Source organism: Heptranchias perlo, chromosome 17 (genome assembly GCF_035084215.1).
Source record: "Heptranchias perlo isolate sHepPer1 chromosome 17, sHepPer1.hap1, whole genome shotgun sequence".
In the NCBI taxonomy this organism is placed as follows: domain Eukaryota; kingdom Metazoa; phylum Chordata; class Chondrichthyes; order Hexanchiformes; family Hexanchidae; genus Heptranchias; species Heptranchias perlo.
In genome coordinates this window covers 48493330-48509495 of record NC_090341.1, presented here as the reverse complement: position 1 = coordinate 48509495, position 16166 = coordinate 48493330, and the positions used below count along the sequence as shown (strand labels likewise).

General features: G+C 43.8%; 1 protein-coding gene across 1 annotated transcript in view; it reads right to left on the bottom strand.

Annotated features, from left to right (window-relative positions):
* The window catches only part of zmynd10 (zinc finger, MYND-type containing 10), a 65226-nt gene that overhangs the window by 35836 nt on the left and 13224 nt on the right, over positions 1–16166 (bottom strand). Inside the window, exons 6-7 of the mRNA XM_067998954.1 lie at positions 9605–9693; positions 6221–6324 (exon numbers count right to left, since the gene is read on the bottom strand). Coding sequence (XP_067855055.1) covers positions 6221–6324; positions 9605–9693 — 193 coding nt within the window. The remainder of the gene's footprint in view (positions 1–6220; positions 6325–9604; positions 9694–16166) is intronic.

Below are 16166 nucleotides of genomic sequence, written 5' to 3'. Positions count from 1 at the left end.
GGCCACTTCCTTTAGTACTCTGGGATGTAGATTATCAGGCCCTGGGGATTTGTCAGCCTTTAGTCCCATTAATTTCCCTAGCACTATTTTTTTTTACTGATATTGGTTTCCTTCAGTTCCTCCCTCTCACTAGACCCTTGGTTCCCTAACATTTCTGGGAGGTTATTTGTGTCCTCTTTTGTGAAGACAGAACCAAAGTATGTGTTTAATTGTTCTGCCATTTTTTTGTTCCCCATTATAGTTTCTCCCATTTCTGACTGTGAGGGACCTACATTTGTCTTCATTTATCTTTTTTTCTTGACATATTTATAGAAGCTTTTACAGTCACACCATTAAGAATATATTCCGATTTGTCTTTCTCAGATCCAAAGTGGATGACCTCACACTTCCCCACGTTGAACTCTATCTGCCACAGTTTTGCTCACTCTCAATCTATCTGTCCCTTTGTAACTTCCTGCTCCAATCTACACTGTTTACTGTAACTCCTAACTTAGTATAATCTACAAACTTGGATACACAAATCTCTATTCCTTCATCTAAGTCAATAACATATATGACAAGGTTTAAGCTTGTAAATGGGAGTTTTTCTTCACTGCTCTATCTGGAAGTTCATTCTCTGTGTGGAGGCAAAAACCCTGGAATCATTTAAGAACCAACTGAATGCTGCGATGGAGTTCCTGATCCCGATTGCTCCCCAGTGACACCTGCTGGAAATGAGCAATGTGTGGGAAACATGAGGTGAAGACATGGTTGGGCTCAGCTGTGATCCCTCCTCCCTCAGCAAGAATTAGTGTCAGAAGAGAATGGAATGAAAAATGTTTCAAAAACCACATTAAGAAACTGCTCATGGTTACTGAATTTGCTGCTTTTTCATTATCACTCCATCATCTGTTTTCTGATTATAGTGACATTTTGTCCAAAGATTACCAGAGTCACTGCAAAGGGCTCTGATGCCCGCATTTTAGTGCCCAGCGGTACTGATGAAAAGTTGGGCATCTCATTGCAAAGTCACTATTTTTTGCAAATTTGTAACTTTACAAAGTAAATTTGAAATTAGCCACTTATCTCTCAAAATAAATGAGACTTGAATGAATTCAGTACCTTGGCTCTACTTGATTGGCTGCAGTCAAGGCAAGCCACTCAGCAGAAAGATTAATGTGCATTTGTGTTTTCTATGGCTCCCTGTAATTGAACAATCTGGCGACTGGGTGGCACTAAATTGTCTTTCTCAAAATCCTTTGAAAATGTTTCATCTGAAATTTTTTGATTTGCCATTTTCCCCCTTCAATACCTTAAATTTCTGATGTCCAAAATTATTTTTCCATGTTTTTATTGGTTTAAACAAAAATAACATTAAAAATTTACATTTTTCACAATAACGCGATTAAATTTATCCACTAAATTGCCATGTTGTTTAATGCCTTCATTAAAGTTTTTATATAAAATTAAGTATCTCCCAAATGTTGGAGGTTGGACTTGACATTTTTGTCCAGAGCTGTGACACTGAGCTAAATTTGGATTGTGTAGTCTGAGCATGTGCAGTGTATCTAATTTACAAGAATGTATCAGAAACATTCAGTCAGTTATCCTGGTGGAATATTTTTCTTTAGTTTCTAGGAGTTTTTGGTTGTTTTTTTTTCCAAATTTCAAAAGCTTTCCTCAGTTTTATATTCCGTGTTTTCTTTTAATACAGAGAGACGGTGAGTATGTCTGCATACACAAGCAAGAGTGAGAAAAAAAGAAAGGCTACTGTTATAGCTTTTGTTTAGTGCTCTATAAACTTAAATAGATTAAACTGAGAGGGCAAATGTCTTTTCTCATGTTAATTTGAGTTCATTTTTCAAAAATGACACAAACTGGTTGAATTTCGAGGCAAAGAAGCATTAATTACCCCTGATTATCAGTTGTGTTATGCTAACAGTTAAAAATATTAATGCTGCATTTAGTGACACCTGTGACAAACAAAGAGAAGGGGAATCAGAGAGAGAGCAAGAGAGCAAGAAAAGGGATTCAGAGACAGTCTTTCCTCATCTTCATTTGAGTTTTTTAAATTAAAAATGATGAATTTTGAAAGTACTAATTGCCTGTGCTTTACTCTTTACTACTGAACAGATATTTTGTATCTGTCTTCATAGTAGAAGACATTAATAACATACCAATAATAGTAGATAATCAAGGGGTAAAGGGGAGGGAGGAACTAAAAACAATCACTATCACTAGAGAAAAGGTACTTGGTAAATTAATGGGTCTAAAGGCTGACAAGTCCCCTGGACCCGATGGCTTGCATCCAAGGGTCTTAAAGGAAGTGGCTACAGAGATAGTGGATGCATTGGTTGTAATATTCCAGAATTCACTAGATTCTGGAAAGGTCCCAGCGGATTGGAAAACCACAAACGTAACACCCCTATTCAAGAAGGGAGTGAGACAGAAAGCAGGTAACTATAGACCAGTTAGCCTAACATCTGTCATTGGGAAAATGCTAGAATCCATTATTAAGGAAGTAGTAGTAGCAGGACATTTGGAGACTCATAATACAGTCAAGGAGAGTCAACATGGTTTTATGAAGGGGAAATCGTGACTGACAAATTTATTAGAGTTCTTTGAGGAAGGAACAGGCAGGGTGGATCAAGGGGAACCAATGGATGCAGTATATTTGGATTTCCAAAAGACATTCGATAAGGTGCCACATAGAAGGTTACTGCACAAGGTAAGAGCTCATGGTGTTGGGGGTATTTTGCTGGCATGGAGAGGGAATTGGTTAACTAACAGAAAACAAAGAGTCGGGATAAAAGGGTCATTTTCAAAATGGCAATCTGTAATTAGTGGGGTGCCGCAGGGATCAGTGCTGGGGCATCAACTATTTACAATATATATCAATGACTTGGATGAAGGAACAGAGTGTATTGTGGCCAAATTTGCTGATGATACGAAGATAGGTGGAAAAGCAAGTTGCGAGGAGGACACAAAGTGTCTGCAAAGGGATAGTGACAGTTTAAGCGAATGGGCAAAAATTTGGCAAATGGAATATAATGTGAGACAATGTGAAGTCATCCACTTTGGGAGGAAAAATAAAAAAGCAAAATATTATTTGAATGGAGAAATACTACAAAATGCTGCGGTACAGAGGGATCTGGGTGTCCTCGTACATGAAACACAAAAAGTCAACATACAGGTGCAGCAGGTAATCCGGAAGGCAAACGGAATATTGGTCTTTATTTCTAGGGGGATGAAGTATAAAAGCAGGGAAGTCACGCTACAACTGTACGAGGTGCTGGTGAGACCACACCTGAAGTACAGCTACAGTTCTGGTGCCCTTATTTAAGGAAGGATATACTTGTATTGGAGGCAGTTCAGAGAAGGTTCACTAAGTTGATTCCGGGTATGGAAGGGTTGTCTTATGAGGAAAGATTGAACAGGTTGGGTCTATACTCATGGAGTTTAGAAGAATGAGAGGAAATCTTATTGAAACATAAGATTCTGAGGGGCTCAATAGGGTAGATGCTGAGAGGATGTTACCCCTCACGGGGGAATCTAAAACTAGGGGGCATAGTCTCAGAATAAGGGGTTGCCCGTTTAAGATGGAAATGAGGAGGAATTTCTTCTCCCAGAGGGTCATGAATCTTTGGAATTCTTTACCCCAAAAAGCTGTGGAAGCTGAGTCATTGAATACATTCAAGGCTGAGTTAGGCAAATTTTTGATCAGCAAGGGAGTCATAGGATATGGGGAAAAGGCGGGAAAGTGGAGTTGAGGTAAAAATCAGATCAGCCATGATCTCATTAAATGGCGGAGCAGGCTCGAAGGGCCAAATGGCCTACTCCTGCTCCTATCTCTTATGGTCTTATGGTCTCTTATATTCATTTATAGTAATTAGAATGTTTATATTTTTTTACAACTGTAAAAGTATGAAAGAAAGATGGCAAGCGAGTGCAAAAAAAATGCATGAAAAAAGTGTGAGCGCGAGAACAGAAGTGAGTAAAAGGGCGAGAAAGAAAAAAAAAGACACACACAAACCCATTACAAAACACCATGGGCTCGATATTAGCAGGGCGGCGGGTTCTCAGCAGGGGGTCGACTGGGCGCGTGGGTAATGTGCCCGGTGAAATCGGGGTGCTCCGTACGCAATTACAGGATAATTGGAGCCACTTACCTGTGTTTCCGGGTTTCCCGCGGCGGGCGGACTGCGCATGCACAGTAAGGTCTGTCAGCTGGAGCAGCCCTATTTAAAGGGGCAGTCCTCCACTGACTGATGCTGCAGAAAATAGGAAAAATTACAGCATGGAGCAACCCAGGGGGAAGGCTGCTCCCAGGTTTGATGATGCCTCACTCCAGGTATCATTGGATGGGGTGAGGACGAGGGTGAGAACAGAGATCTTCTCCCCCGGCGGGCGGGAGGAAGCGGCCTGCCTCAGCCACCAAGAAGGCCTGGCTCGAGGTGGCAGAGGAGGTCACCAGCACCACCAACATATCGCCCACCTGCATACAGTGCAGGAGGCGCTTCAATCACCTAAGTAGGTCAGCCGAAGTGAGTACACTTACTCATTCCCCTACACTCCGTCTGCCACATCACCGCCCCCACCCCACATCTCCTTCTGCACTGCCAACACTATTCTATCACATCACCCATCACACCCAAAGCTCATCCTCATCTTACCTGCACTTACTCACCTCGCCAGTACTCATCCCACCACTACCACTCAACCCAATCCTCATACAATCTCATACTCACCCTCTGATGCATCTCTTTCACGGTCAGCCTCACTCAACCTGCCACTACCTGTGCTGCAGCCACAGGGCATGCATCACATATGTGCAGTAGGAAGCGTAAGGCAAACGTGTCGTGAGCATGAAGGGTGTTTGAGGGTTTGTCATGGTGTTTACCTATATTTGATTTCTGATCGACTCACATAACATATTATATTGGCACCACTACTGCCACATCTTTGCGAATCTTGTCTGGTTTATGCAATAATGCCCTTTCCTGAGGATCACTATGAAGACCCACAACTCATGCCACCCATTGTGTCACTGCCGAGTGGGTGTAGGTGTATTTGCAGGGCTCTTTTGTGCAGACGACTGAGAGACGTCGGCGATGTCCCCGGTGGCACCCTGGAAGGATACGGAGGAGAAGTTGTTGAGGGCAATGGTGACTTTGACAGCGACAGGTAAGAAGATAGCGCTCGGGCCAGCCAGGAGCAGCTCGGCATGAAGGAGGCTGCAGATGTCCACAACTACATGTCCATGGAAGCTGAGCCTCAGCCTGTAGACCCTGTGGCAAGGGTAGTGCCCTCTGCGACGCATCTCTCTCTGCGGTTGCCCTCCCTCCTGCTGTGCAGGTGGATGTGTCACAGCACTGTGTTGTGGAGCTCCACTTGTCAGAGGTGGACAGTGTGGCCGGCGAGGCTGGTGATGCTGTTCGCCCTCCGGAAGATGTACATTTGAGGGGGTCCGCAAGGTAGGTAAATGTGTCTGGACACCGGGGTAAGTGTGCAAGTTTATGCATTTGATTGTTAGGAGGAGGGTGGAGGCCAAACTTTGTCCAAAGTGACAGAGCGGCCTCCTGCAATGAGTGAGGGTCTCCCCCCACCCCTGTCAAATGGACCTTTGCAGCTGCCACAGGCTGGTGGCTGCAACACGTCCATTTGAACTGGGAGTGTTTCCCCCAGTACGGGAAACAGTCTCAGTTAATTGCAAAATCCGATCCCTCCTAAAATATCAAGTCAATCAGGTCTGTAAACAACCTGAAGTATCTGTTCAAGTACTTTAAGTGGCACCCCGCCGGCTTTAATTGCCGGCGGGAGTCCCACATGCGGGGGCTGCGCGCGCATGTGAGCGTGTCACTGGGGAACCCGGAAATGGGGCGGGTTGGAGCCGGGCTCCGGACCCGCACCGGGAATCCCAGATTTTCGCAGTCCCCCCGCCACGAACGCACTCGATCGCGGGTACGAAAATAGAGCCCATGTTCAAGGTTTGCAGATATCTCTCAAAGTCACAAACCAGCGCTGCCAGAGCTGGAATTACCCCCAACCCAATACTGTCAACCCTATGCCCTTCCCCTCCCTTCACTGCTGGCAGAGACCAGGTCCTCATTCAGCTAAAAGAGTCTCCAGATCGGCAGTATTTAAGCTAGCCAAATGACAGGGAGAAAACTAGCGAAACAATGGCATGTCTTGATGGTCACAATAACCCACTTTTGTAGCAAATAACATCTGGAATACCTACCGTTAGAATTATAACGACTCCAGGGGCAGTGTTCCACCAGGTGAACCAGCATGCAAGGGACATTGTGTGTGTTCAGCAGCCGTGTCTGGACTCCCAATGGCAAGCTGCAGGCAAAGAGAGACAAAGGGTAGTAAACAGAAACAAGACAACAAAGGTATCTCTATTGAAAACCAGAGGTTGGCATACAAACTTGCCTATCTCATTGGGTAAGTATTGTCAGAATTTGGTTGGGGTATTTAAATGAAAATAAAAGAACGAACCTGCATTTATATAAAAGAAAGAAAGACCTGCATTTATACAGCACCTTTCATGACCTCAGAACATCCCAAAGCACTTTACAGCCAATTAAGTATTTCTGAAGTGTAGCCACTGTTGTAATGTAGAAAAAGCGGCAGCTAATTTGTACGCAGTGAAGTCTTACAGACAGCGATAAGATAAATGATCAGATAATCTGTTTCAATGGTTGAGGGATTAATGTTGGCCAGGACATCTGAATAACTCTCCGCTCCTCTTCGAATAGTGCTATGAAATCTTTTATATCCACCTGAGGTTAGATAGGGTTTTGGTTTAACATCTCACCTAAAAGGACAGTACTTCCAACAGTGCAGCACTCCCAGCCCTGGAATTCCACCCAACCCAATGCTTTCAGCACAATGACCTTCCTATCCCTTAATTGCTGACAAAGACCAGGACCTGCCTTCCGCTAAAAGAGTCTCCTGTTGTCCTGGCTAACATTTATCCCTCAACCAACAACTAATTCGGATTATGGGACCTCGGTTTGTGGGACCTTGCTGTGCGCAAATTGGCTGCCACGTTTCCTATATTACAACAGTGATAACACTGTATTTCACTGGCAGGAAAGCACTTTGGGACGTCCTGAAAGGTGCTATATAAACGTAAGTTCTTTCTTTCTTTCTATTTAAGCTAGCCAAATGATAACGAAAGAAAATAGCAAACTACTGGCACGACTTAGATGGTCACAATAACCCACGTTTGTGGCAGCTAACTTCTGGAATACCTACCTTTAGAATTGTATCGGCTCCAGGGCCAATGTTCCACCAGGTGAACCAACATGTAGGGAAGTAATAACAAAAATACCAACACCAATTCAGACTGCTCAGACACTCAGTCACATTTCAGGATTTTAGATTTTTTTCCTTCACAGAAAGGAGTTTAGGAGTTATGTTCAAGAGTATGCCTCCTCTGTCTGATTCAAAATGATGTGTCAACTACCCAAAAGAAAAATGTACTATCATTGCAAATACTTCAAAAAGAATATACATATATAACAGCAACAGCTTGAATTTATATAGTGCCTTTAATAGTGTAAAACATTCTTCACAGCGCTTCACAGGAGCATTATCACACAAAATTTGACACCGAACCACATAGGGAGATATTAGAACAGGTGTTGGTCAAAGAGTTGGTTTTAAGGAGCATCTTAAAAGGAGGAGAGGTAGAGAGGTGTGGAGGTTTAGGGAGAGAATTCCAGAGTTTAGGCCTAGGCAGTTGGCTGCCAGCGGTGGAGCGATGAAAATCCTGCTCACCGATGCCCAGTTTGGGTTCCGCTAGGAGCACTCGGCTCCAGATCTCATTACAGCCTTGGTCCAAACATGGACAAAAGAGCAGAAATCCAGAGGTGAGGTGAGAGTGACTGCCCTTGACATCAAAGAGCTCTAGTAAAATTGAAATCAATGGAAATCAGGGGGAAAGCTCTCCAGTAGCTGGAATCATACCTAGCACAAAGGAAGATGGTAGTGGTTGTTGGAGGCCAACCATTTTCAGCTACTTCATTGATGGCCTCCCCTCCATCATAAGGTCAGAAGTGGGGATGTTCGCTAATGATTGTACAGTGTACAGTTCTATTCGCAACCTCAGATAATGAAGCAGTCCGTACCTGCGTGCAGCAAGACCTGAACAACATCCAGGCTTGGGCTCATAAGTGGCAAGTAACATTCGCCCCAGACAAGTGCCAGCCAATCACCATCTCCAACAAGAGATTCTAACCACCTCCCCTTGAAATTCAACGGCATTACCATCGCCCAATCCCCCACCATCTACATCCTGAGGGTTACCAGTGACCAGAAACTTAACTGGACCAGCCACATAAATACAGTGGCTACAAGAGCAGGTCAGAGGCTGGGTATTCTGAGGCGAATGACTCACCTCCTGACTCCCCAAAGCCTTTCCACCATCTACAAGGCACAAGTCAGGAGTGTAATGGAATACTTTCCACTGCCTGGATGAGTACAGCTCCAACAACACTCAAGAAGCTTGACACCATCCAGAACAAAGCAGCCGCTTGATTGGCCTCCCATCCATCACCTTAAACATTCACTCCCTCCACCACCAGCGCAACGTGGCTGCAGAGTGGACCATCTACAGGATGCACTGCAGCAACTCGCCAAGGCTTCTTCGACAGTACCTCCCAAACCCCCGACCTCTACCACCTAAGAGGACAAGGACAGCAGGCGCATGGGAATATCACCACCTGCACGTTCCCCTCCAAGTCACACACCATCCCGACTTGGAAATATATCACCATTCCTTCATTGTTGCTGGGTCAAAATCCTGGAACTCCCTACCTAACAGCACTGTGGGAGAACCTTCACCACACGCACTGCAGCGATTCAAGGCAGCGGCTCACCACCACCTTCTCAAGGGCAATTAGGGATGGGCAATAAATGTTGTCCTTGCCAGCGAAGCCCACATCCCATGAATGAATAAAAAACAAAATCAAGAATGCACAAGAGGTTAGAATTGGAGTGCAGAGATCTCAGAGGGTTGTAGGGCTATATACACACAAACTGCAACAGAAACAAAGCGTTAATCAGAAAAAGTATAAAATGCAACATTCCCACAAGATGCTGCTCAAAGCAAGCAGGATGCCCAGCCCCAAACAGGAAAAGAATTTAATGGTCTTATGAACCCCAGTGTGATGACCTGTGCTATAAGGGAACAAAATGAAAAAATCTGGGCAATATCAACTAAATTCCTAGTTAACAAATCCACAACAAAATACTGTCTACAAGTTAACAAAAGTGGATGCTAAATTAGCAATCTCATTCAAAGAGGTGGTAAGGATGGTGTGTTAAATGCGACTGTTACACTGGTGTAGAGCTGATATAGGTTTAGAGGGTCTTGCTGGAATAGTGCAAGGGGCATAGTATTCAACATATAACCAATACTGGGAGGGCTTCATGGACCTGCAGAATATGGATAGCTTTCCATTCCAGTATTGACATCCCTCATCTCAATAAGCACAAAATTGAAAGACTTAAAAAAACTACAAAATTTCTCTCAGCCTAGTACCATCCATTATGTAAAACATGCTTCCTCATTAACATTGCATTTGCTACACACAGTATTGGTCATGCTACACACCTGTCAATGTGATCAGTTATATAGCGAAGAATGGAAAGAGCCTTCAGTGAGATATCAAATTCCAGCTCTTGACTCTGCCTCTGCAACTCCTTTAAAAAATAAAACACATGCACATCAGATTTCAACTAACATGTACCACAGCTTCTCTTTGAAGCAGAAAGCCCACAAACATTGCAGAAATCCAAGTAATCTCACTCAGTTTTGCTTTGTTCACACACACAGTTCATCTGGACTGAAGAAATACTATGCCGCAATGGTAATGTGTGTACTTGCAAGATGCATGAATGGAATACAAAATCTGCAACAACACTGCATTTGCTTGATCCGATTTCATTAGCTAATTATAATTATTAATAACAATAATTGCGTCAGTACGGGCAAGAGCTACACTTAACCTGTGGTGTTTTTATATTCTCCCTTGCGTGGCAGAGGCCTATATGCACTGGCTTTTCTTTTGTCACGTGCCACAAGTTCTTACTGGGCCAGTTAGAGAATTGTTCTGCTATTCACTATGCACAAAATTTGCGGTTCTGAATACTTTTGGGAGTATATAGTTCACCTCTTCTATATTGTCACATGCTGTCCGCAACGCAAGTGTCAAGTGGCTGTTGCCAACAGCACGTCATCAAGATTAAAACCTGTCTTTAGAGCTGTTGATGTATGGAATCAAGGTGTATCAAGATGCAGTAAATACTGATAGGGCGGATGCATTTAGAATCATTGAATCCTATAACACAGGAAGAGGCCATTTGGCCCATCATGCTTGTGCCAGCTCTTTGAAAAAGAGCTGACCAATTTATTCCCACACCCCAGATTTTTCCCCATAACCCTGCAAATTAGTCCTCTTCAAACACATGTCCAATTGTCTTTTGAAAGTTCCTATGCAATCTGATTCCACCACCCTTTCATGTAGTGCGTTCCAGATCTTAACAACCCTCTGACAAGATTTCTCCTCATTTCCCCTCAAGTTCTTTTGCCAATTATTTTAAATCTATGACCTCTGGTTACCGACCCACTTACCAGAGGAAAGAGTTTCTCCCTACTTGCTCTATCAAAATCTCTCATTATTTTGACTACCTCTATTAGGTGGTCTTTTAACCTTCTCTGCTAGGAGAACAATTCCAGCTGCTCCAATCTCTCCACATAACTGAAGTCCGTCATCCCTGGTAAACCCCCTCTGTACCCTCTCTAAGGCCTTGACATCCTTCCTAAAGTGTGGTGCCCAGAATTGTACCTAGTACTCCAGCTGAGGCCTAACCAGTCATTTGTAAAGGTTTAGCATGACTTCCTTCTTTTTGTATTCAATGGCCCTATTTACAAAGCCAAGAATCCCATATGCTTTCTTAACTGCCTTATCAACCTGCCCTGCCACCTTCAAAAATTTGTGAATATGCACTCCCAGGTCCCTCTGCTCTTGCACCATTTAGATTATAATGCCTCTCTACGTTGTTCCTCCCAAAGTGCATCACTTCACACTTATCAGCATTAAATTTCATATGCCATGTGTCTGCCCATTTCACCAGCCTATCTATGTCCTCCTGAAGTCTGCTACTATCCTCCTCACTATTTGCTACATTGCCAGCTTTTGTATCATCTGCAAACTTCAAAATTGTACTCCTAATACCCAAGTCCAGGTCATTTATATATATATATATATATAAATGACCTGGACTTGGGTATTAGGAGTACAATATATATATATGTATAAGAAAAGCAATGGTCCTAATACCGACCCCTGGGGGACCCCGCTGCATACTTCTCTCCAGACAGAAAAACATCCGTTCACCATTACTCTCTGCCTCCTATCCATTAGTCAATTGTGTATCCAAATTACCATCGTCCCTTTAATACCAGGTGCTTCTATTTTCCGAATAAGTCTGTTATGTGGTACTTTATCAAATGCCTTTTGAAAGTCCATATATACATCTACTGCACTACCTTCATCAACCCTCTCTGTTGCTTCAAAGAACTCAATCAGGTTAGTCAGACATGATTTGCCTTTAACAAATCCGTAATGGCTGTCCCTTAATAACCCATGCTTCTCCAAATGAGAATTAATTTTGTCCTTGACAATGGTCACTAGTAGTTTTCCCACCACTGAAGTTAGACTGATTGGCCTGTAGTTACCAAGTTTATCCCCATCTCCTTTTTTGAACAGGGGTGTAACATTTACAATCTTCCAGTCCTCTGGCACCACTCCCATATCCAAGGAGGATTGAAAGATTGTGATCAGAGCTTCTGCTATCTCCACCCTTGCTTTCCTCAGCAACCTAGGATGCATCCCATCTGGACTGGATGAGTGGTTAACCTATTTAGCACTCCTTTCTATCTATTTTTATCCTATCCTCTACTCCCTCCTCCTCTACTGTGATATTAACTTCATCCTCTTCTTTTATGAAGACAGATGCAAAGTCCTCATTCAGTACCTCAGTCATGCCCTCTGCCTCCACAAGATTTCCTTTTTTGTCTCTAATCGGCCCCACCATTATTTTAACTATCCTCTTACTTTTTATATGTTTATAAAAGATTTTTGGGTTCCCTTTTATGTTACCTACTAATCTTTTCTCATACTCTCTCTTTGTCCTTCTTATATCCTTTTTCAATTTCCCCCTGCACTGTCTGTATTCTGCCTGGTTTTCGACATTCCAACTGGACCCGACATTCGTCATAATTCTCCTTTTTCTGTTTTCTTTTAAACCTCTATTTTCTTTGGCATCCAGAGAGGTGTAGCTTTGGATTCTCCATCTTTCCTCCTTATGGGAATATGCTTGGTTTGTACCTGAATTATCTCCGCCTTGAAGACCTGCCATTGATCATTTACTGTTTTCCTGGCCAATCTTTGTTTCCAGTCCCCCTGTGTTAGATCCCTTCTCAAATCATTGAAATTTGGGTGTTTTCACCATTTATTTTTCTTTGTCCCTTTCCATACCTACTTTAAAACTAATTATATTATGATCACTATTGCCCAGATGTTCTCCAACTGAAACACACTCAACTTGCCCTACTTTATTCCTCAGAACTAGATCCAGCACTGCTTCCTTCCTCATTGGGCTAGAAACATACTGATTAAGAAAGTTCTCCTATACACATTTTAGGCATTCTTCACCCTCCTTGCCCTCTACACTGTTTTATCCCAGTCTATATTAGGGTAATTGAAGTCCCCTACTATTATTGCTCTATTATTTTACATTTCTCTAAAATTTGCCTACTGATTTGTTCCTCTATATCCTCCCCCAGCAATGTAACAGCTGTTCCTTAACTCTAACCAAATAGATTCAGTCTCTGAACCCTCTAGTATATTGTCCCTCTGCAGAACTCTAATATTATTTAAAAGAGGATTAGACAGATTCCTAATTCCAGTAAGGAGTAAAGGGAAATTCATTTGAAAAAGAGGCAACATTGGTCAGAATGAGTTCTGAAACAGGATCCAAGTGACAGAGGAAGTTGGATGGCCTCTTTCCTTTCTCATGGTTTTACTTGGCAGATTTAGAACATTATGAAATTTGGAGCAAGAGATTGCAAAAGAGTTTTGTTCCCCATCTGCACTAAGTAGTGGACATATGGGTTAGAATCCTAGCAAAAGCAGTTCATGTTGTGTCGATTCATTTCTTTAAAACAAAAAGATGGGATAAATATCTGGTTGCGAAGAGGATGGAAGGTTAGAAATACAAGTGCAGCAGAGAAAATCAAGCACTCTATGGAACACATTAGTTGCTGAGTTTCTGGGGACACAGGAATGTCTTCTCAATGAAAATAACCAAAGATAATCATAGAATCACAGAATGGTTACAGCACAGAAGCAGGCCATTTGGCCCGTCGAGCCCACGCCGACTCTCCGCAAGAGCAATCCAGCTAGTCCCACTCTCCCACCCTTTCCCCGGAGCTCTGCAAATCTTTTTCTTTCAAGCACTCATCCAGTTCCCTTTTGAAAGCCACAATTGAATCTGCCTCCACCACCCTTTCAGGCAGTGCATTGCAGATCATAACCATAATGCATAAAAAAGTTTTTCCTCACGTCACCTTTGGTTCTTTTGCCAATTACTTTAAATTTGTCTCCTCTGGTTCTCGACCCTTCTGTCAATGGGAACAGCTTCTCTCTATCTACTCTGTCTAGACCCCAAGACATAGTATCAACTTGGCTCAGTTGGTTGTAAGCCAGTTTGATAGATATCGTGAAGTCTTGCCCAATTAGCATTATAAAAAGGAGATAATTTGCATTCCACTCCCTCGGGAGTGGAGTGTGTTAGGTAGAAACCATGATAAGGCAAATGTTACATGGTCTATGGATGGAGGGGGATTGATGGGCTGAATGACATTTTCCCATTCCATGCTGTCATACGTCCTTGTAAAACGTATCTGATGTTGGGAATTAGGGTTAGCAGTCATAGAAACTAGAAAAGGAGAAGTCAATGGAGTGAAAACCCATAAAGTTTTTGTGCAGTAGTTTGAACTTTTTTTTATATAAACCAACATGTTGGAGTTTCTACAGGGACTAAAAGCCATTCCCAGCTTCATTTATAAACTTGACAAAAAAAATGAAAACACCTGACAATTCAAAGTAATTTCTGTGCTAAAAATATGTTTTTGAATTATTCAGTAGTTTGAATTAAGCAACATCGCAAAGTGGGAATTTAATTTGAATTAAGCAACTTTGAATTAAGACTGGACTGTAAAGTCATTGCTCAGAAGCAGGAATTTTCTGTGCAAGGTTTCAAAGAAAGAAGAACAAACTTGCATTTATATAGCACCTATGTCCCAAAGTGCTTCATAGCCAATGAAGTACTTTTGAAGTGCAGTCACTGTTGTAACATAGGAAACGCAGCAGCCAATTTGTGCACAGCACGGTCTCACAAACAGAAATGTTATTAATGACCAGATAATTTGTTTTGGGGAATGTTGGTTGAGGGATAAATATTGGCCAAGACACCTGGAAAACTCCCCCCTTCTTCAAAAAATGCCATGGGATCTTTTACGTCCAGAGGGCAGATGGGGCCTCGGTTTAACATCTCATTTAAAAAATGGCATCTCTCACAATGCAGCACTCCCTCAAATACTGCACTGAAGTGTCAGCCTAGATTACGTGCTCAAGTGGGGTCTGAATCCACAATCTTTTGACTCAGAGGCGAGAGTGTTAACATTGTGCCAAGTCTGACACCTAATAAACTAAGGATACACTTGGGCAATGCCTTATGATAAGAACATGAGAAAAGCTAGGGCTGACAAAAGGTCATTCAGCCCATCAAAGCTAATCACTTTGTGACCCTAAATGTCCCATTACACCAACCAGCTGTATTCTGAATGTCACTAATGTTTTTGCCTCCACTATCCTACCTGGCAATTTATTCCAAGTACTTATCAGTCTTTGATTAAGAAATTCACCCGGACTTACTTTAAGTTAACATTATGAGCTCACCATTTATAATATTTTATATTCCTCAGTAAGGTTCCTTCCACATCTTCAGGCATTCCTCTGAAATGTACACTCCCGTACCCAATTTAAAAAGGGACATACCACAGGGTAGCTAATTTTCCAATCAGGACAACCACCATCTTAGTGGTTTTAACGTCACATAATGGGCTCGATTTTAGGGTCGGGTTTCCTGCGGGGGGGGGCCCCGAAAATCCCGATATGCGGTCACGTGACCGGATCGCGCTGCGATCCCGACCACTTCCGGGTTCCCCGATGACGTGCGGGGCTGCGTGCGTGGCCCCCACTGGTGGGAATCCCGCAGGCAATTAAAGCCAGCGGGGTTCCACTTGAGAGTACTTACCTTGCTTGTTGAGGTCAGTTAATGAGCTGAATCAGCTGTCAAAAGAGGAAGTGTGGGATTTTACCTGCATCGCAGAGTGTTTCACACACTGGGGGAAACAGTCTCTCTCCAACCAGGCGTGTTGCAGCCAGCAGCCTGTGGCAGGTGCCAAGGTGCACTCCACGGGGGAGAGCCCTCACCCACGCAGGAGGCCACCGCGTCACATAGGGCAACCCCTGCCCCCCACCACTCCCCGCCAAGCCAGAGGACAGACCGACACGAAACCGCAGCCCCAGTCCGAGGAACCACCCACCTACCCTGCACAACCCCTCAGACCAACACCTGCCAGATGGGTGGTGCGTGGACACCCTCGAAGGACGAACAGCATGACCAGCCCCAGCAGCCTCGCAGTCCACGCCGTCCGCCGCAGAGACGTGGAGCCTCCCAACACGGTGTTGTTGCACGCCCACCTGCACAGCAGGAGGGAGGGCTACCGCAGAGAGAGACGCATCGCAGAGGGCACTACCCTCGCCACAGGGTCCACAGACCGAGGCGCAGCTCCCCGGACCTCTCCGAGCAGCAGTGCACACGGAGGCGCAGATTCGCTCGACATGTAGTGGTGGAGATCTGCAGGCTCTTTCATGCCGAGCTGCTCCTGGCTGGCCCCAGCACCAACTGCTTACCTGTCGCTGTCAAAGTCACCACTGCCCTCCACAACTTCTCCTCCGCATCCTTCCAGGGTGCAGCCGGCTACACCGCCGATGTCTCTCAGTCGTCTGCGCGGAAGAGCCCTGCAAATACACCTGCACCTA